This window comes from Hippopotamus amphibius, chromosome 8 (assembly GCF_030028045.1).
Source record: "Hippopotamus amphibius kiboko isolate mHipAmp2 chromosome 8, mHipAmp2.hap2, whole genome shotgun sequence".
Classification (NCBI taxonomy): Eukaryota; Metazoa; Chordata; class Mammalia; order Artiodactyla; family Hippopotamidae; genus Hippopotamus; species Hippopotamus amphibius.
In genome coordinates, this window is record NC_080193.1 from 71789823 (window position 1) to 71810992 (window position 21170).

At 51.5% G+C, this 21170-nt stretch overlaps 1 protein-coding gene across 1 annotated transcript in view; it reads right to left on the reverse strand.

Moving 5' to 3' along the window:
- RAMP1 (receptor activity modifying protein 1) overlaps nt 1-20942 on the reverse strand; it is a 67793-nt gene extending 46851 nt beyond the window's left edge. The window contains exon 1 of the mRNA XM_057745898.1: nt 20823-20942. Coding sequence (XP_057601881.1) covers nt 20823-20874 — 52 coding nt within the window. The 5' untranslated portion in view covers nt 20875-20942. The remainder of the gene's footprint in view (nt 1-20822) is intronic.
- Nucleotides 20943-21170: the final 228 nt, after the last annotated feature.

The following is a 21170-nucleotide window of genomic DNA, read 5'->3' on the forward strand; positions in this document are numbered from 1 at the left end:
GACGCCTCGGGCCTCACCTGACCACGCTGAGGTACCCGGCCTTGCACCTGCCACCTGGGGGGTATCCCACTGTCCCCCAGGCCTGGACAGGCAGGCTGGGCACCTGGAAGCCGGTCAGAGAGGGAGGGCCTCCAGGGTTTTTAGCCTGAGACGCCGGGAGTAACGTAGGGGGGACGGGTGGGGGAGATGAAAGTCTGGCACGAGGGAAAGCCCCTCAGAGGGGCCCCCAGGAGAGCAGAGGTGGGCGCTGGGGGGGGGAACAGGGCTGGCCGCCCTCGACACCCTGGGAAGCGGTGCCCAACAGGAGTGAGGCTCCTGGGGTGCGCAGGGGGCCGGGGAGGGAGGCGCGGCCCTGCCCCCAGGAGCCTCTGTGCCCATCTGAGCTCACACCACCTCCCAACAGCCCCGGGGGGTCCCCCACAGGGCCTACCCAGCATGGCATGTGTACCCTGGGGACCCGCTGTGCGGAAGGGGCTGCTCGCAACACTCCCCCGTGAAGACGCTGTTGAGAAAGCCCACCTCTGTGGACAGGTGAAGCACCAGGGCGCACAGGTAGCTCAGGAGGGCTCAGACACCGACTCACGGGAGGAGCTCCAGCCTCATTCTGAGGGTCGCCCCTCCACGTGTCTCCCACCCCCTCACTGCTCTCAGCATCTGCCCAGGGCTCCCCACCTGGACCGCCTTTCTCCGCCAAGCCCAGGCCCAAATGCCACGTGTCTTCCACTGCCTCCTCCCTAAGGTCCCAGCCCCCACCCCCAACCTCTACATCTAGTGTCCCGTTTAGGGCAGGCAGACAGTTCTTTCTTTTTTTCAGAACCGCTTTCGCCGCCCTCTCCTGGTCCACTCTTTCTGTTTCACGTGGATGTCCTCCCCGGTACCCAGTCGTTCTGCACGTTAATATTTGTCAAATGAACAAGATGGTGGCACCCAGTTTATCAGTGTATGTTCTGTGTGGGGTGAAGCAAGGTGCCTTGGACTGTCCCAAGGAGGGTCAGGAAGCAAGGCAGGCTCCCCTCCTGCTCTGGAACGGCTGGTTTGGGGCGAATGAAGATGAACCTGCACCTCAGGGCACTGGGTGATGTGGGCACTGGAAGGATCTGTCTAAGGATGCTGGTGGCTCCCAAGTCCTGGGAGGATCAGGGAAGCAGGGCCCACAAGCCCCAGAGTTAGTGCGAGGGGTAAAGGGCCATAGGCTGAGGGCCTGGTTGGAATGGGCTCTGAGGGAGATGTGCTCAGGCCACACTTCTTCCTGTGAAGGCGTCCCTCCCTGCTGTGTTCTGGTCAGTCTCCTCCTGCTGTCTCCTCCTCTGAGCTGCAGACAACAGCTACCTGTCCCGGCCCGGCTGGCTCAGGCCCTGAGCAGTCAACCTGCCCAGTGACCTCAGCGGTCACGCTCCAGCCCCCACTGTCTGTGCGACCCCTGCCCTGGGCTGGCTGCAGGGCCTGCCCTGTGACATTGACCTGGCCTGGCTCTGGGCTGGTGCCCTGGGGCGGGCAGCTCCCACATCTCTGTGAGCCAGTGTCTGTCTCCCAAAGGCAGGACTTCTGCTCCATGGGGACAGACACCCCCCCACCTCCTCCGCGCCCTTGCTCTCCTGCCCTGGGGGAGCCCAGAGCCTGGGTGTTCTCTTTGCCACTCCTACAACTGGGATGAGGTTAGCCAAGCTGTTTGGGTGAATCTGGAAACCAGTTTCATCTTTAAGTACAGGAGAATGACACTTGGATTTTTATAAAAAACGAGCCTGATGTCGTTTTGGAATCATTGGAAAGAGAGGAACATTATGGTTTTAACACTGAATAAAATTGCCCCAAGTTTTAAAACCAGCTGTTTGCGGCCAGATGGGTTTCATTCCTGTGGGTCTGCAAATTTAACCATTCATAACTCATGTCTTTAAAAAGCCAAGCACGAGCCTGCTGAGCAGACAGGAGCATGTGGAGACAGGACACGCGTCTGCAGCGTTCAGTTCAGGGAGCCTGGGGGGAGGGGGGTTGGGCTCAGAGAAACGTCTGGAAAACGCCCCTGACGGGAAGAGAAATGGCAGTGAGATCCTTATGGCAACGAGCCTGGGGCCAGAAAGACAGGGTGGCAGGCTCCTCACGGGGCACCCTAGGGCTCCGGGGCATCTGGGTTTTCTAAGGAGAGATGAGGGCCCAGAGCGAGGACCCGAGGAGCCTCATCCCCACGGGTGCCCTTGCCCTGTGGCTGCACACACACAGCATCCTGCTGTCCTCACCCCATCCCACCTTTTCAGAGACAGAGTGCCGACCCACACAGTCCTCCCAGAGCTGGGCGTCTGGTGGGGGGTGACCTGTGGGAAGAGCACCTGTTGGGGGGGCCTGCTCGTCAGCGTGACCGGCTGGAGGCTGAATTCAGAGCCGCCCCTGCAGAGCCCATGAGCCTCCAGGGCCCCAGCACACTGCCCCCAACTCCCAGGCCGGGCCCAGAGGAGGCCTGCTCACCTCTTGGCCACAGTTTCTTTATCTGTGAAATGGGAACCTCCTGCACCAGGTGGGCTAACAGGGCTGGTTTCCAGAAGATGTGATCACAGAATCAACCCCACTTCAAGGCGAGTGGCCCTTCCTGTGAGTTTGTAACGTGAGCGGCTCTTAGTGACTCACAGGATGCGCAGGTCTGACCCAGGAGTGATGGGGAGGGGGCAGGAGGGGGAGGGGACAAAGGCACAGGACACTTTGGAGGTGATGGATGTATATGCTCATGGCCTTGAGTCCACATGGGTGTATACATATGCCAGAACTTTACAAATCGTACACTTCAAACATATTCATTTTATTCTATGTCATTTATACCTCAATAAAAACAATAAATCTGAAGGGAATGTCAAGAGTGGGTTATCTCTGGGTGGTGATCTTTATTTTCTACTTTATGCTCTTCTGTATTTTCCACTGGTTAAAAAGTATAATTTCCAAAATATTATCTCTGTATTCTGTCTAGACCTTTTCTCAATAGCTGTTAGAAAAATTCTTGCTCTGCACGTTCTTGCTGAATCACTTTCTGCTCACCCAGCTGGGGCAAGCAGGGTGAAAACCACCCACTCCCAGCATTCTCCTGGTTACAGCCACTTGGGAGCCAAATGCCCAGGAAGCCACGTGCCTGCCCTGTCACTAAATGCCCCAGAGGATGACGTAAACAGAACTTGGTTTGAACATGTTACCTTCAGCCTTTCTTAGTCTACTCTGGAAAAAGAAAACAAAAACTCAGACGACAAAGTGAAAAAACAAAAACTCTGTGTGTCCAGTAAAAACTCCTACTCAACCCTCAAGGCCCAGAGAAGCCACACCTCCTCTGCCCTGCCCAGCACAGAGCCCTCTCTGACTGTGCATCGTGCCATCTTCTAACTGCTCCTGGATACCCTTCATTAGCCACCTCGGGACCTCAAAGCCTGGGCCTCCTCGCCACGCAGCACCCACCCTCAGCTGGCTCCTGGCTGGCTGCGCACACTCGCTGAGGGAGCAGATGTGCTGGGAGACCTGCACTCCGGGCCAGGGGCAGCTCTCGCACTTCCCAGGTCTGTTCTGGTTTCTAGAAACGCAGAGCAGTTCGGGCCTCAACTTTTCCTCGGCCAGCGCCTTGTGAGATGGTTCTCTCTTCTCCCGCCTCAAACATCTGCTGATTTCATCTTCTCCTGGAGGGTTTTGGGGACTGTGTGATGTGATACCAGGTCATATTTTGGTGCCTTATGGTACCTGTGTGTCTATCAAGAGCCACCATCTGTATTCTTTTTGGAAGCAGGTTGGTATAAATGGATAGAATGCAGATTAGGCTCTAGATCAGTTACACATCAATTGCAGAAGCCCTGCTACTTCCCCTCCCACTGCCACATGCCAGGAAGGCCCCATCGAGGGTGGTGACTACCACAGCTCACATGGCCAGGTCCTGTCCTAAGCCCTCTATGGGCATTAGCCTATTTAATCCTTGCAAATAACCAATAGGGCAGGTATTATTCTCTCACTTTAAAGATGGGGACAGAGCAGCCCTGAGAGGTTAAGTAACCTGCTCAGAGTTACACAGCCCAGGAGTGGTGGAGCTGGGGTGCAATCCCTGGCATGCTTATCTCAGACCACATGGGCAAGATGGTGAGGGTGGCCACCTCAACATCAGAGATTCTGAAAGTAGCACCAAAGGCTGCAGATGACTGATGTCTGCTGAGGCTTTGAGAGCCTTCAGCCAAGGCACCTCTGCAGGTTGGCCTCCCCAGGGCCACCTCCTCATGAGCATCTGGAGGGGTCTCACTGGAGAGGTGGGAGTCCCATGAGATGGATGCCTGGCCATGTGTAGGTGCCCCCAAGAACATGAGATCAAGCCAAGAGCCAACGGCTGAGCTGCCTCTTCTCCCAGCACTGGGTCCTCCTAGTCTCAGGGGACCAGCACTTTCCATCCAGGCAGGTACAGCCGACTCAAGCCCATCAGTCCCACTACAATCACTGATGTCCTTAAGGAACACGTTGGTGTTTTGCTCATGAAACCAAAATGATTTTCACGATTTTAGAAACTAATTTCAACATCTCACTGGTTAAGGGAGTCTATCTTTGCATGTGTTTTCTGATGCACAGGTGAATCTCAGCACAGTGCCTGGAGAAGCACATCCCAGGGACCTTACCAACAGGTGCAGGGCCAAGAAAGCCTGGAGATGACTTCTCCAGAGGATGCAGAGCCCAGGCCCCAAGCAAGGAGCTCCCCAGCCCATCTGAGCACCGTTCCTGCCGCCCACGCGTCTGGCTATCCTGAACTGGTTCCTTCGGTCACCACGCTCCGTTCTTGGTGGGCTGGAAAGCCCCGTGCCAGCCCCTGAGTGGGTGCTGTGGTCCCTCCAGCATTTCCTACATGGCCACTGGGAGTTTCCCTACTGCCAGGCTTCACTCCGTCATACTGAACTTCCTCTAGAGTGAAAGCCCCTTGGCTTCTCCTGAGCTCTTCCTCCCCTGTCTCTGTTCTATCTAATGCCCTCTCTCTTCAGGAAGTCAGCTGGTCCAGCTCACCCCCGCCCCAGGATGCTCTCCATCTCTGGCAAGAGGAATTCCTGCCTTTGCCACCCTCTGAGCAGCCAGTCAAGGGCGGAGAGAGAGGAGGAAGAGTCCACCCAGCCCAGGGGCCCTCACTGAGAAGATCCTCCTGCCTGTCACCTGACTCAGGGTCAGCGTGCAGACCCACCGTCCCTTCTCTGGCCCAGGGATACCACTTCTCTCCCTCCCTCCCCTCCTTGAAGTGCCTGCTCTGTGCTGGATGTGGGGGGACCTGCCAATGTGTCCCCTGAATCCATGAGAAAGTAGGAAGCTAAATCAGGCCTAACACCTAAGTGACACAGGATAACATCCCAAAGGGTGGCAGTGGTGCCAGAGAAACATAAGACTAAAAAATAATAAAGCACAGTATCATCCCTGATAAAGTTAAATTCCACCTGGAAAGAAATGTAGGGCATCCCACACCCATCAACATGGCTACTATCAAAAAACCAGAAAAGAACAAGCGCTGGTGAGGATGTGGAGAAACTGGAATCTTTGTGCACTGTTGGAGGGAATGTAAAATGGTGCAATTACTGTTGTAGTGGGAACTCTAGGAACTTTAGAACCCAGAGGCCATAATTCAACTAGAAAGAAACAAAGCTGGGCGCAGTTGTTATTTCTATGTGCCTGCTTACTCCGCAACTCCTCTTGCATGTTTTCTGCATATCTCTGTTACTATGTAGCCCTTGTAACTCTGAATCTGCCTCAGAGGCCATGAGAGAAGAGTATCCAATCAAGTCACATGCTACCTTCTGTGTTACCTCATTTGGGGGACAAAGAAAGCCTAATGCATAGAAAGTTAACAAAAAAGTATAAAAGAGATTGCCCTGCTTTGTTCAGGGCTCAGCCTCTGGATACGAATCCACTGGGTCTATGCTGGCATAAATAAATGCTGCTTCCTGCATATAGCCTCAGTGTCTTGCTTCACTCTGTAAAATCCTACAACACTGTGGAAAACACCACAGCAGTTCCTCAAAATAATAAACATAGTACCATATGATCCAGCAATTCCACTTCTGGGTCTTACTCAAAAAAACCTGAAAACAGGGTCTCTAAGAGATACTCGCACACCTGTGTTCATAGCAGCATTATTCACAAAAGCCAGAAGGTGGAAGCAACCCAGGTGTCCATCGATAGATGAATGGATAAACAAAATGTGATAGATATGTAGGAAGGAACATTATTCAGCCTTAAAAAAGAAGGAAATTGTGACACATGCCACAGCGTGAATGAACCTTGAAGACATTGTGCTAAGTGAAATAAGCCAGTCACAGAAAGACAAATACTACACGATTCCATTCATGTGAGGTAGCGCAGTAGTCAAAATCCTAGAGACAGGAAGTAGAAGGGTGGTTGCCAGGGGCTGGGGGTGGGGATGGGGAGTTAGTGTTTCACGGGTAGGGTAACATTTTGGGAAGATGTGAACGTTCTGGAGGTGGAATGTGAATAGACTTAATGCCACAGAACTGTAATTTAAAATGGTTAAGATGGTAAATTTTATGTGTATTCTACCACAATTAAAACTAAAAAAATTAAATTAAAAAAAGCAATAAAGAGGACACAGAAGGTTATGCTGTAAGAACTACCCATGTGGATGTGACCGGCAGGAATGAGGTGTGCGAGTTCCCAGTCGTCCCTGTGGCTCAGAGCGTGCAGGAACTCAGCAACAGAAAACTGAATCACAGAAGCCGTGTGGGGTTGCTACACAGCTCTCACAGCCCTGACAGAGCTGGGAGACTAAAATAAGTAAGGATACCTCAGTAATATAGCTTAAGATGATGACTAGAATCAACACATAAAAACTCCACACTCAGGAATTCCCTGGTGGTCCAGTGGTTAGGACTTGGTGGTTTCACTGCTGACAGCTCAGGTGTCATCCCTGGTCGGGGAACTAGGATCCCAAAAGCTGCTCAGTGCGGCCAAAAAACAATCAAACAAAATCCACACTCTTCTTGTGGGTTTAAGGGCCTTTTACAAAAGGGAAATTCTGCAAGGACACCTTCATGCACACTAAGCCGTGGTGGTGGTCCACAACTGTTCCCTGACCACTGAGCATCAGGGGAGAAACCAAAAGGCTGAGTCACTGGGATTGTTAAAAACTTGCTTCCAGGGACTTCCCTGGTGGTGCAGTGGTTAAGAATCCGTCTGCCAATGCAGGGGACATGGGTTTGAGCCCTGGTCCAGGAAGATCCCATATGCTGTGGAGCAACTAAGCCTGTGTGCTACAACTACTGAGCCTGCAGTCTAGAGCCTGAGAGCCACAACTACTGATCCCATGTGCCACAACTACTAACGCCTGTGCACCTAGAGCCCATGCTCCATAACAAGAGAAGCCACCGCAATGAGAAGCCCGTGCACCACAACCAAGAGTAGCTTCCGCTCACGGTAACTAGGGAAAGCCCATGCACAGCAACAAAGACTCAATGCAGCCAATAAATAAATAAATTAAAAAAAAAACAAACACCAACTTGTTTCCAAATAAGTCACATGAGAAAGTATTAACAATGGCACAAGACAGAAAGAAGCTCAGGGGCTGCAGCCATGATGCCAAAGAACAGGTTTCATTCCTGAATAAGAGAGAACAAAAACAAATGGATTCAGCATTCAAGAGAAAAGAAATGGTTCTTGTGGGTGGGTGGATGGGGGGGGGTTAAGGGAGGGGTCTAATAACAGAGATAAATCACTGTCTCTTCTGATTGAGAGAGGACATGAAAATAGCAATTCACAAAACTGGACTGAGAAATGGCAAACATCTGTGCACAGATACAGTGGGAAACAGAAAAATAAGATAATTACCTATATTAATATGTTGGATATAATGGACAAGCTCACAGGAAAATGCGAAACATCATCACTATAAGAAATAGGAAACGCGAGAGGACCAATGTTGCAGAAATCGGTCCATCGAGAAACCAAGCACCACACTCGGAGGGTTGGAGAACTCAGGTTTATTAAGCTGAAGGCCCAGATGAGCTAACGCTCCAAAGTTCTGGGCCCTGAACTCAGGGTGAGCTTTACTTTTATAGTGCACATGTTTACAGAGCACAGAAGTTTCCAAACAGAAACTTATAAAAACAGGTGCAGAACATTCCATTTTTTAGCAAAACATCTTAAAGTTACATTGGATTGCTAGGTCATCCTGTTTTTCTCAGTGCAGCAAGCATATTTCACAAAAGCAAAACAAGCATGGAGTTATTTTTAGCTGAGTGCAAGTTTCTAATTTTCCTCTTCAATCCCCCCTCTTGATGCCCTTAAATCTTATAAGGCATCAACCTCTTGATCTTCTAAGCCCAGGGGATGATAACCTCTTAGGGCTAGGAGGTGTGCGGTGGCCCACCTATCCGCGGTGGCCTCAGCTAGGCTGGAAACTACCCTCATGAATAATGGCAAGAGGCAAGGTAAAAGGAGACAGGTCCCAAGGAGGAGTAGGACTGTGCCCACAAGCGTTTTAAATCCCTCTAGGTAAGAAAACCAACCCCCAAGTAGCTCTCTGGGATTCCATCCCTTCCAAGTCTGGACTGGGACATGAGCTATTTTAGTCATCTTGTCAGTTATTTCTTCTATAACTCTGCCCTTATCATCTATCTGTAGGTAGCAGTTACTGAGATTGAACTTCCCACAGACGTCCCCCTCTGCAGCCAGTAAGTAATCTTGGGCCAGGCGATTCTGATAAATAGCATTACGCAACTTGGTTTGTTGTCCTGCCAACAAATTAAGAGACTTGGCTGTTTCATCAGTAATGATTTCAACCACTGCCTGGAGCCAGATAATTCTGTTAGGCATGTAAATTGGGGTTCGGTAGCCCCAGGACCCATCTTCTGCCCAAGTGGCTGGCCCATAATATTGGATTATGCATTCAGGAGGCCACTCATCATCTTTCCAGTTTCCAATCTGTAGAGACCTGCGTTTCCTGGGGAGGCCTCTGCCTTCATAAACTGGGACCCCTAATGATTCACCTTGGGCTAAGGGAAGTAGGAAAAAGGAGGGGCGGATAGTCCCCAATATGCAGGCCCCTGACCAATTGGCTGGCAAGACTGAATATGCGTTAGCCCACAAATCCAATATGATCCTTCTGGAGCAGGCCACTGGCCTTTGGTGGACAAGTCATTCCATCTGGTCTTTAAATTGGGGAAGCTTGCTAGAGGATGAGGATTAGGCTCTGTATAGTTTGGGCTTCCCCACCAGTCAGAAGTATGAGTAGTTGTATTATAGTGTTTTTGGCCTAGGCAAGTGAGGTTTCCTACTGGAATATTGAATAATGGGCCCCACCGTGCCAGGCAGTTCCTGCGATTATGGAAGTCTTTAAATGCCAAACCCCGACCCTGGTTGTCTTGAATACCCCTGAGTTGTTGAAGGGTCTCTGGGGATCTCATTCTTTAGCTTCCCAGGGCCATTAGTCTCCCATATTAATTCCTCCACACACATAGCAAGAAGTAATCATCAATGTCTGGACTATGGTTTCTGCTAAGGCTATGAATAGGTTTTTAGTTCTGACTGAAATAGCTGGAGGACCACTTTCTATCTCTTCATAAAAAGAATGGAAGAGCTTGTGTGCAGAAGCCCAGAGTGGGACAGAAATACTCCGGAAACCCAACACAGCTCCTGGGTCAATACCCCGCCCATGGATATAAATACCGATTTTGAGACCATTTTTCCACTTGGAGTCTCCGGGGTTGAAGATAGTGAAATTGACAGGACTACATGTCCCTCGTTTGCAGTTGGGGTCAACAGTTTCTTTCTGAAGGAGTGCTATCTTGCTTTGATTCTTCCAGGTTGCCCATGGGACACAACTCCAGGAAGGGCATCCATAGCAGGTGGATGGGGCTGGGGCCTGTTCACACATATATGTGTCATTGAGTGTATACTCTTGTTCTCATGACAAACCCCCACATTTTATAGTTGTCTGGGGGTTCTTGTTAATAGCAGCCCACACCTCAAAGTGTACGGACACCAGACATTCTAGATTTGTAATTTGTGTCCGATGGATCAGAAGCCCTCCTTCTTGGTGCCGAACCTCTAGCCAATCTTCGTTGGGGGGGGGATTGGGGGTCAAAACAGATATATTCGCCTGCGTGTTGACAAATAGAATAGGTCATTTTGTTATGTACACAGGTTTCTTGGACCTCCCCTTGGCAGGAGACGTGACTATGGTAAAGTAAGGTCCAAGTGACCCCCTGATCTGATCTACTCATGTGGATGAATGGAGTACACAAAGGGTCTATTTTGCTTTCCAATGTACTACAGCTCAGTAGGATATGAATCGTTACTACACAAAACATTTGATCCCACTTAATAATTCCGTTACCTTTGGGTAGATTATAGCCGACACGACCCCTTGTGTTTGGCCTATAGAAAACATCAAGGCCAGTGGTGCAACCAATCCCTACAAGGCAGGGTGTCATCATAACCCTGACTCTCAGATGTCCCTCGTCGAATTCCTCAAGCTTCCGCCGTGCGTAGACCAGTCAGCCCTGCCGTGACTGGAGCAGGGCTGAAGATCACAGACGGGACTTGGTTGTCTCCGTAGGAAGACCCGAAGTGGCTGGTTCGGATGAGCTTTGGCAGTCCAGGTCCCTCGCCCTTCTAGAGGTGATGCTCTCTTCACCTGGGTGTGGTGGATCCATGGGGTGACTCCTGTAACTTTAACAGCAGTAGAGGTTGCCAAGACGACTGTATGAAGGCCAGTCCAAACCAGCTGAAGTGGTTCCTTCCTCCAATCTTTTACCCATACCTCATCTCCTGGCTGATAGGGCTGAACCCAATTGCCCAAGGAAATGGGAGTCCTTTCTAAGGTTTCTCGAGTAATAATGGCAGAAGACCTTTCCCAGGGCCTGGAGGTTTCCAGACATCTCCAGGTCTGCTAGTTGTTGGGGGTCTCCCTTGAGCTTCCCTATTTCTGGAGGAGGTGTCCTGTATAAGATCTCAAAAGGAGAATAGCCTGAGGACCTTCTGGTGCATCAGGCTCAAAGTAAGGGTAGGGGTAACATGTCGACCCAAGGTAACTGGGTCTCCTGACAGAGCTTAGCTAACGTAGTCTTGAGGGTCCGATTCATTCGCTCGACTTTCCTTGAGCTTTGTGGTCTGTAAGTGATGTGGAGCTTCCATTTGACTCTCAGTATCTTGGACAAAATCTGGACTATCTCAGACACAAAGGCTGGCCTATTGTCAGACCCTATGGAGAGAGGTAGCCCATATCTGGGGATTATGTCTCTTAGGGTCTTGGCCACCTCTCGTGCCCATTCAGTGTATGTGGGGTAGGCCTCAGCCCATCCCGAGTAGGTGTAGGCTATCACAAGCAAATACTTATAGCCTCTGTAAGGCTTGACTTTGGTAAAGTCCACTTCTAAATCTTCAAAGGGCAATGTCCCAACTGTCTGCACCCCTGGGCTGGGTCTTGGTCTTTGGCTGGCATTGTTTCATGCACAAGTCATGCACCTAGCACCGATCTGGGCACACAGGGTTGGGAGTTTAGGAATGAAATAGTAGCGGCTCAGTAGACTTTCTAGTGCAGTTTTCCCTAAGTGAGTTGTCTCATGGTGTTGCTGTACCAGCTGGACTGCTATAGCACTGGGGACAAAGAGTTTTTGGTCTGGAAGCTTCCACCAGCCCTCTTTGCTCCTCCCTCACTTAAAGCCCATTCATCTTCTTCTTTGGTATATCTCGGGGACCGGGGCAATTCTGATGCCAAGAGGACCTTAGAGATCAGTTCAGGGCCCAATGTGGGACTCGGTTGGGTTGCTGCCTCCTTGGCTGCCTGGTCAGCCAACGATTTCCTTTGCTGACTGGATCAGTTCCTTTCTGGTGGCCTTTGCAATGGATGACTGCCACCTGGGAAGGCTTCCAAATTACCTCTAACAGCTGAAGGATTTCTTCTCTGTTTTTGATCCCTTTTCCCCCTGCTGTTAGTAGTCCCCTTTCTTTATAGATGGCTCCATGAACATGCGGAGCAGCAAAGGCATACCTTGAGTCTGCGTAGATGTTGACTTGCTTCCCTTTGGTGTGCCTCAGCGCCTGGATGAGCCCCCACAGCTCAGCCCATTGTACTGACCACCCCTGTGGAAAGGCCTCAGCCTTTATTATCTCATCTGTTGCTGTTATTGCATAGCCTGCTTTGCGTTGTCCTTCCTGGACGAAACTGCTTCTGTCAGTGAACAGTTCCAGTTCCGGGTTCTGGAGAGGAGTGTCCATCAGGTCTGGCCTGCTCGAGTAGATTTCATCCAGGACTTCTTTACAGTCATGATCGGGGTTTCCTGCCTCTGTAGGTAAGAAGGTGGCAGGATTCAGCATCCACACAGTCTCGAGGCGGACCCGTGGGTTTTCGCAGAACAGTCCTTGATAGTGAGTCATTCTGGCATGGGTCAGCCATTTCTGTCCCTGGCTGTTCATCAGTGTGGTAACAGCATGGGGGGGCTTTTACATTTATATTCTGTGCCAGTGTAAGCTTGTCTGCTTCTCTGACCAGGACCACTGCAGCAGCTAATGCCCGGAGACACGGTGCCCATCCTGCAGCCACAGGATCCAGTCATTTGGACAGATATGCAACCGGGCGCTGCTATGGCCTAAATGTTTGTGAGGATCCCCAGTGCAGTATGATTTTTCTCTTGCATGAGGAGGTTAAAGTTCCATGTCACATCTGGCAGCCCTAATGCTGGAGTGCTGGTTAAGAGTCTCTTTAAGAGTCAGGCCTTCCTTGAAGGTGTTTTCTTATTTAGGCCCCCACTCTAGGGGGTCCTTACCAGACTCTGCCGTGGCCTCGTACAACGGCTTGGCAGTTTCAGAGAAACCAGGTATCCAGATCCAGCAGAATCCAGCATCCCCAAGGAACTCATGGACCCCTTTGACCAGGGAGGAGAGGGGTGTGCATGGGAAGGGCCTTGTCTTAGGGCCTTATAACCCAGGTAGTGTTGATGTCACTACTCCTGGAAAGCCCAGTATTCCCAGACAGCACAAGTACGTGCCTCCTTGAAGATGGCCCTGATCGTTAAATGTCTCAGGGAGATAGGGCTGAAAGGAGGTGGTCTTTTGTAATGGGGTTTGCAGAGCAATAACTTCAGGTGGGGCTCCGGAGGGGGTCTGGGGTGATTGACCCTCTTGTGGGCACTGAGCAGGTGGAGGGAGCAAGTATGCGTACTCCTCGCCTAAGTGAAGAGCCTGAAATCCTTGGGGAATCAGGGGATTATGAAGGAAAGGTGACAGAGGAAGGCAGCCTTGTAATGAGAATCCGAAAGTATACAAGAACGCGTCAGAGTGTGCTGCTCTGCATGGACTGGTCCAGGGGACCAAGAGGGAGGGAGGTACAGATCTGTCTGGCAAACGGAGCAAGTCTTTCAGGGAAAACCTAATTTCTCAATAAGTCAGCTCAAAGAGTCAGCTGACGGAAGGGGAGTGAACTGTAAAATTTTAAGAAAATAATCTTGGTCGAGGGCCCTAGGGCAAAAGGGCCATTTGGATATACACAATTGCTAAATCAAATCAGTAATCAATTGTCTCTCCCCTTCTATGTCTATCCTGCCCTGTGTCAGTGTTGCAAAAACAAACAAGGGTGGGTGCCCCCTCAAAAAAGGAGACCATTCAGGTGCCCACCTGGCCGCATCCCCATGGGGAACTTAGGCATCTCTTAGCTTTGGCGGGCCAGTGTAAACTCCTGGCCTGGATCTGACTCACAGGGAGGGACTGGGTCCCCTAGAGATAGACACTGCCCTGAGCCATATGAGGTCACCACAGAACCGCAGGTTAGGGCCCACTCGGACTCTGTAGCCACTAAGGCCATGGAGCCACACAATCGCCCTGGAATGAGGACGAACCAGGGCATCACTCACACACACATTCAGACCAGAGTTTATCACAGTGCCTCTCCACTCTCGGAAGGTCCCTAACTGGTGGTCTTCTTGCTGAAGACCGTAGGAGGTGATCAAGCTCCTCCTCCATCCAGAGATGGGACCTGACTGGGTTCAGTGCCCTGGCGCCTTACCTGATCCTGTGGCCATTCCTGGTGAGTTTGTCCGTCCCTCCAATGAGTCCGGTTGGGGCCCGACTGTCTGGAGAGTTAGAGCACAGGTCCGAAAAAGAACCTGGAATACCATCAGGTGGCGCGCCTCCTCGTTCGTCTCAGAGCTCCTTCGCTCTGACTCAGCTGAGCCACCGGTCCGGTGGCTCAAGAGGCTGGCATGGTTGGAATCTTGCTGGGGCCTCCAGAAATGTTGCAGAAATTGGTCCGTTGAGAAACCAAGCACCACACTCGGAGGGTTGGAGAACCCAGGTTTATTAAGCCGGCGGCCCCAGATCACCTAACGCTCCAAAGTTCTGGGCCCTGAACTCAGGGTGAGCTTTACTTTTATAGTGCACATGTTTACAGAGCATGGACGTTTCCAAACAGAAACTTACAAGAACAGGTGCAGAACATTCCATTTTTTAGCAAAATATCTTAAAGTTACATTGGATTGTTAGGTCATCCTGTTTTGTTTTTTTTTTTCCCTCGGTGCAGCAAGCATATTTCACAAAAGCAGAACAAGCATGGAGTTACTTTCAGCTGAGTGCAGGTTTCTAATTTTCCTCTTCACCAAGACCCACAAAAGACACTGAAAAGGTTCTCAGTTATCTTCCCTGCCAAAGAGGGCCCCACTCAACGGTTTTGCAGGTGACAGTGAAGACCCTTCAGCTCCTGGAGGAGCTGATCATTCACATCATCCCAACTGCCCCGATGCAGACATAAAGAATGAAAGTTCACACACCTCTTCTGGGAGGAAACCCCAGTGCTGCTAATAAAACTCACCAAAGAAAGCGCGGAGCAATCTCACTCAGGAACAGCAAAGCGTTAACTCAGAATAAGCGAGGGTGACAGACTCCCCAGTCTGCTGAAAGGCTGCACGGGGACCCAAGGAACACTCCATTCACCCCAGAAATGCAGGGCGAGTCACACTGGCAAACCCTCTCTCTACCAGGGGCCCCAATTCCCCAGTGCCAGCAGCCCGCCCTCATGGAGGGGATTCTTCCTCAACATCATAAAAGCACTTTCACATGCAGAAAGAAGACTCGTTCTCTATTCCTTCCCCTCCCTCTCCCCAGCAAAGATAAAATTTAAAAAGCATCTTGCCCAAAGGAGAAAGACTGAAGGTTTGAGGCACTGTTGTCCTCAGCCAGGAATGAAGGAAGGCAGCTGAGGCCACATCCCCTCCTCAGCAGAGAGTTACTCTCCAGCCCAGCTGGAGCAGGGAACCAGGAGTATCATGGGGAGGATGGATGGATAAACAAAATGTGATAGATACCCTTCCTTACAGATGATCGAATGATCTATCTGAAAAAGCCAAGGGGAAGAAGAACGGAAACAACAAGCTAGCACTGTTAGAAACCGTGCACACGGAGACAGCCAAGCATAAAATAAATGCACAAAAAAGAAGCTCATATTCCAGCAATGACCAGATAGAAGATAAATTGGGGGAAATATCCCAGTCATAGCAGTAGCCAAAAAAAAGCAAGATTTCTAAAAATTGAACACACAATTTGCAGGAGAAAAGCAATCCGTGGGCGGTGTGGAGGACAGGCTGCTGTTTCTTCAACAGGTGGTCTTGTTATTAATCCTGCCCAATCAGTCAACAGATCAGGGTGCTCACCATTCAAATCCCCATAGCTATTTAGCTGAAAATCAGCAGACATCCCAGAGGAATCAAAGATCTCCATGTTTCAAACCCTGGCACACCCGAGGAAACCCTCTGTGGGTATGCTCTCTGGTTGATCCCTCTCTGCATCCCTTCTCAGAGGACCTGAACTTCTCCAGATTGCGCTAGCTGTTGCCTCTTCCACACGCGACCCTGTCATCTGCCTTCCCCAGTCTCTCAGTCTCTCCTTGGCCTCGGCTTCCCCTCCCCAGCCTCTATCACAAGCCCGCACCCCACCTCATCCACACTCCTGGGACCATCTCTTCCATCCGAGGCTCTGACACCATCTCCAGCACTGATGCTGCCCCAAACGTCCCTCCCGGCCACACCTCCTCTGCACCCTGAGGACACCTGCCTACCTGCCACCATCCCTGAGTGTCCAAGGGGACATGTCACCTCACGTGGCTGGTGTGGATGGGGGCTGCCAGCTTTAGCAAATAAAAATACAGGACGCCCAGCTGAATGTCAGGTAAACACTTTTTTTTTTTTAGTATAAGTATGTCCCAAATATTGCTTGAGACAGTCTTACACTAAAACAATTTGTCGCTTACCTGACAGTGAATGTAACCAGGGGTCCTGATTTCCTGGAAGCCGAGGAAATTTTCCTCCAGCTCCATGGCCTCTGCTGCCAGGAGCCTGGCTGTTCTGGATCCCTCCCTGCTTCCTCCCTTCCCACACCCGAGCCCTCCGCGCACCTCTGGAACCCTCTGGAGCCTCTCCACTCCTTCCAACTCACCCCCACCCTGCCCACCTCCACCATCCCTCGCCCGGTCTCCCGCCTCCAGCCCACGCTCTGCCCTGCAGCCCAGGGCTCTTTAAACCGTGTGTTCGATCTCATCACCACGTTTAATATCCTTCAGATTTGCCTGTTGCCCCTGCAATGAAATCTGAAGTTCTCCCCTTGGTCCAGAGGGTCGGGTCCTCCTCCAGCACCAGCCTTGGTTCAAAGCCCTCTCCCCCTCATGCTTCCATCACAAAGGCTTCCGGAAAGTTCCAAGAACCAAGGCGTTTGCATAACTGTTCTTGTGCTCTGGAGCGCTCTGCCCGACTCCTTGGGGCTGAGGTTAGGGCCCCCGCCTCTGCGGCTTATTTCCTCTGTGTACCTGGCACCCTTCACGTATGGGGCTCCTTTGGTGCACCACGGGCATTTTATGCTGGACCTTCTCCGTGTGAGGGCTGCAGGGACAGCCTCTAGCACGTTGTGTAGCAGCACCTCTGGCTTCTACCTGCCAGAAGTCCCTTTCAGGCTTGACACCCTGAGGCCCACTTATGTTCCAGGTAGAAGTTACCAGGAGAAATTAGTGCTTCCCGGGTGCCCCCTTATCTGCTCATCCACTCAGCCCTCAACCAGCCTTCCTCTCACAAACGGACCCTGGAATCTTCTGGAGGCAAAAAAGGCACGTGCAGAGAGTACCAACCTGGGGCATCAGTGTCACCAAGTTTCTGTTACCTGACTACGCCTTTCGGGCCTCAACCCCTGTAACACAGGGTTTGCTAGGTGATAACATGAACTGCTTTCATTCCCGCCAACAACTGGCCTGAGTCTCTGACAATAGGGCAGGCATTGTCACCCAGTCATTTGCTGGGTAAATTGCTGCCTTGGGCTCTCCCAGGTGAGGTCTGGCTCAGGAGAACCCTTCCTGGTGAGCCTGTTGGGTGTGGGGGGTGCAGAACCCCAGGGAGCACAGGTGGGTGCTGCCCAGGTTGGCTGCAGCGGGCAGAGTGCACGCGGGTCACGGGGGACCTCTGGTCTCTGGTCCCACAGGATCCACCGTGGGAACTCCACCCAGAAGGGAGGGCAGCTCCAGAGAGACATAAAGGAGACCCTGTGAGGCCTAACGAGGAATAAAGAAGGATGGCTTGGCCGTCTTTACTCCTGACGCTCAGGCCCCCTGCTCCCCTGCTGAGACTTGGCTGTGGACCTGCTCCAATGAAGCTGCTTAGAATGTGTTTTGAATGATGGCTGAAGTGATGTCTTTTGATGTCAAAGAAAATACTAAAATAAAACAATCTTAGGGAAAAAAATTTTTTTCTCCACAGACAACAATAGCATCATTATGTTACAAAGAATAAGTTCTTGTTTAGGTTGGGAGCCTCCTCTCGCTGCTGTGTTGACATAACCCTCCTCACTAAGAACAAACGTGTTCTCTAGAAACGTTACCCAGCCCCAAGGTCATCCATCCTGGAGGAGCTGGTGCTGAGGACCGGGTGGGGGCTGTGTGTGTGTGTCTGTTGGGGGTGGGGGAGGCTGGAGACAGGGCAGTCCCATTGGCATCGTGTTTGTCTCCATCTGTCAGGAAGAAATTGAAGAGCAGGAGCAGGTGGGCACAGGGCTGGCGTAGGTGTTAAGGCCGCAATAGCCGCCCTGTCTCTCCTCCACCTCTCCCAGGGCTGCAGCATCTCCTCCTAGGGACTTCCCTGAATCCCCAGCAGAACAAGAGGCTCTCCAGCAGGAATCCCACAGCCCCAAGGCATGTGGCCTTCTCAGAGCCCCCCTGAGCCTCTGCAATCCACCAGCACTGTCCTACAATGGACATGCCCGGCTCAAATGTGATGGGGTCACAGGGTTGAAAAGTTCACCCCTGGGGCTCAGTCAGGAGAGGTCTGTCTCTCTGCCTGTGTCATTTGGGACAGGTGCCCCACCCTGAGCTCCTCGCAGCTCCCAGGATGGGATCTGAAAGCCCAGCACTCAGGTCTGGTCCAGAGGAGTCAGAAGGCTCCAGGAGAAAACAGAATGTTCAGCTGGGGTCCCCTGCCCCTCCCTAAGACAATCCTGGCTGGCGGGCCTGGGCCAGGGCCCACTGAGCAGGGAGCCCTCTGTGCCAGGCGGACCTTGGGAAAGACAGGCTCTTTGCCCGAAGGAGTGGGATGCTGGTGGCCAAACCCGCAGGCTGCACAGTCAGCAGCTCATCATCTTCACTGGAACTCACATCACACAGGGCACCCACATCGCACACTCTGCCAGATAGCACTTCTGAGTAGAAGCTATGAAACTGCTTCATTCTAGGGGGGAAATCACGAGGAACAGACTTTCCCAATTAGCTATTTGCCTTAAGTAAGGATTCCACCTAAAACATTTCCTGACGTATTGCTACCACCACTTCCAACGTGGGCATAAACATCTCTCAACAGCCCTGGCCTGGGACTGACAGCACGCACATTGACTGGCATGCACCTTTGGAAGGAAGACAAAAACCCAGAAATTCCTCCCTGCAGCGAAATACACAGAGAGGGTAAACAAACACACTGAGTCGGTTAGCAAAAAAGAATCCTTCAGATTTGGACTCCAGGATTAGAACCGCCTCCAGACTTAAAATGGCAGGACAATCTGAAGTAGTCACATCGATTGCATTTCCTGTGATGTCCCGGTCGGTTCCAAACAATTATACTTGTATTTATATAAAGTCACATATTTCAATAAATATAGCAGCCTTGCAAGAACTGCCCCCCCACCCCCACCCCCGCATGCCAGGGAAGATGTGTGTTTCCCAGGACAGATGACAGATGAGTTCACATAGGAGAGTGTCAGCCAGCACTCCTGAGTAAAGGTGGGCTCATAAAAACAAGAGCTTACAACAAAGTCATCATAGACTACCTCTGGGTCCTCTAGAAATGCCCTTCTTTTTTGTTTGATGAAAAATGAGAACTTCCACTTTGCTATTCTGGGCAGCAAAATCTTCATCACCAAGGAGATCTAGCTCAACCACCACCACTCGGGAAAACTGTGTGCTCCTGTAATTCTTCTAATTACCACGGGGCTCCAATGACATTAATCAACTGATAACCTCATAAAGTTGTGTTTCTTTTTCCAAGATATAACATTAGCCAGACCTCTTGGAATAATGCTAAGATTCTAGGACTTTGAACTTTCACCAGAACATGTATTATTTTCTTGGTAAACAAGGAAGGTCTTTATATGTGATCATGGCATAGTGTTTTATTTATACAAGCTTTAGAGGGTGCAGCTTCTGGACAGCAGTAAAGAACATTTATTTATTTTTGTTTAAAAAGTGACCCAACCCAGCTCTCTACCTTGCTAAAATAGAAATGTTCATTTTTTAGGAAACTAAAACAGTAAGTTCCACATCAAGCCCATAGATCCTAATGCAAAAGAAGAGAATAATATTATTATAAGATTGTGCTTTTCACATAGCTTCAGCCAAAACACTTAAGTGGCAAGATCAGTTTTCAGATTACATTCTTTTGAAGCAGATACTAAGGGTTTTAGGCAGATTCAACACTCCTTGGCAACGTGTGCGAATAGGGAGATCGGAGTTGTCCTCCCAGACAAGCCACACGGCCCCAAGCTGCCTCTCCAGCAGCTACAAAGTAGTGTGGTGTCACCCCTTCCCCAAGGGGCACCTGCATAGCAGGTGCTTCAGACCAGCATCACCTATTCAGGTGGCCGGGACACAAGTACCAGTAAGGACTGCGGGGGAGGGGGAGGGGGGGGGAATGTCCCAGGACCATTGGATTCTTCCACTTTAAATGACCTATTTGGTTTTTATTAAAAGGTAACTAAATACACGAAATGAGTCTAGTAGTTAAAGCAGTTTAGGAACGTTGCTTAGCATTTTATGAAAACACTGTGGACAGGGAAGTGAAGATGACACGAGAAATTTTGCTAAGTTTGGTGCAGGTTCCTGTCACCACTGGGTTTCCGTCCATAATCGCTCTCAAAACAGAGAGCCGGGCGTGTTCTGCCACCTCACCAAGAGTCCCTCTCTGAATTTCTCTTAGCCAAGAGTAGCAAGTCAACAAGTTAACGACACAACAAAAAGCAAGCTGTGTAAATGTCTCTGAAGAAGTCGGCTGGCCTCATTTTTGCAGAGGAGGCTTACTGGCAAATCAGCAACTGCTGGCTGTGACAGAATCAGATTTTCAGTTGCAACTAATTTCCTAGGTACATGGCCCTGGTCTGATTTCGAAGCCCCGAAACCGTTCGGCAGCCGGGGAGCCGGCGAGCCAGCGTCGGCGGCACCCGCAGTGCGGAGCCAGAGCAGAGGTGCGGGGAACGGCGGCCGCTGTTTCCTCCTGGCGCGCCAGTGGGGAGCGCCCGCGCCTCGCACAACCTGCGACGCCTCCGAAGCCAACCCCTCGCGTCCCGAGCCAGAGCCGGGGCAGCCGGGACCCCCACCTACTCACCCAGGAGCAGCCAGAGGCCGCGTCGCGGGAGGCCGCGCAGGCCCCGGGCCATGGCCGCAGCCGAGCCGAGTCCGCCCGCCGCGCGTCCCGCCGAGGACTGAGCTCGCCGGGCGGCGCGCGGGGGCGAGGGCGGGAGAGGAGCGGAGCGGGCGGGAGGCGGCGGCCCGCGGCCCGGCCCACTGCAGCCCGGCGGGGAGGCGGGCACTGAGCGGGGATGCGGGGCGAGCACCTGCCGGCCGGGACGCCGGGGAAGAGGCTGAACCTGCGAGGCGACCGGGCCCTCGGCGAGTAGCCTCGACAACGCGGAGCGAGCACGGAGATGGGCCGTGCACCCGCCCGTGGTTGAGC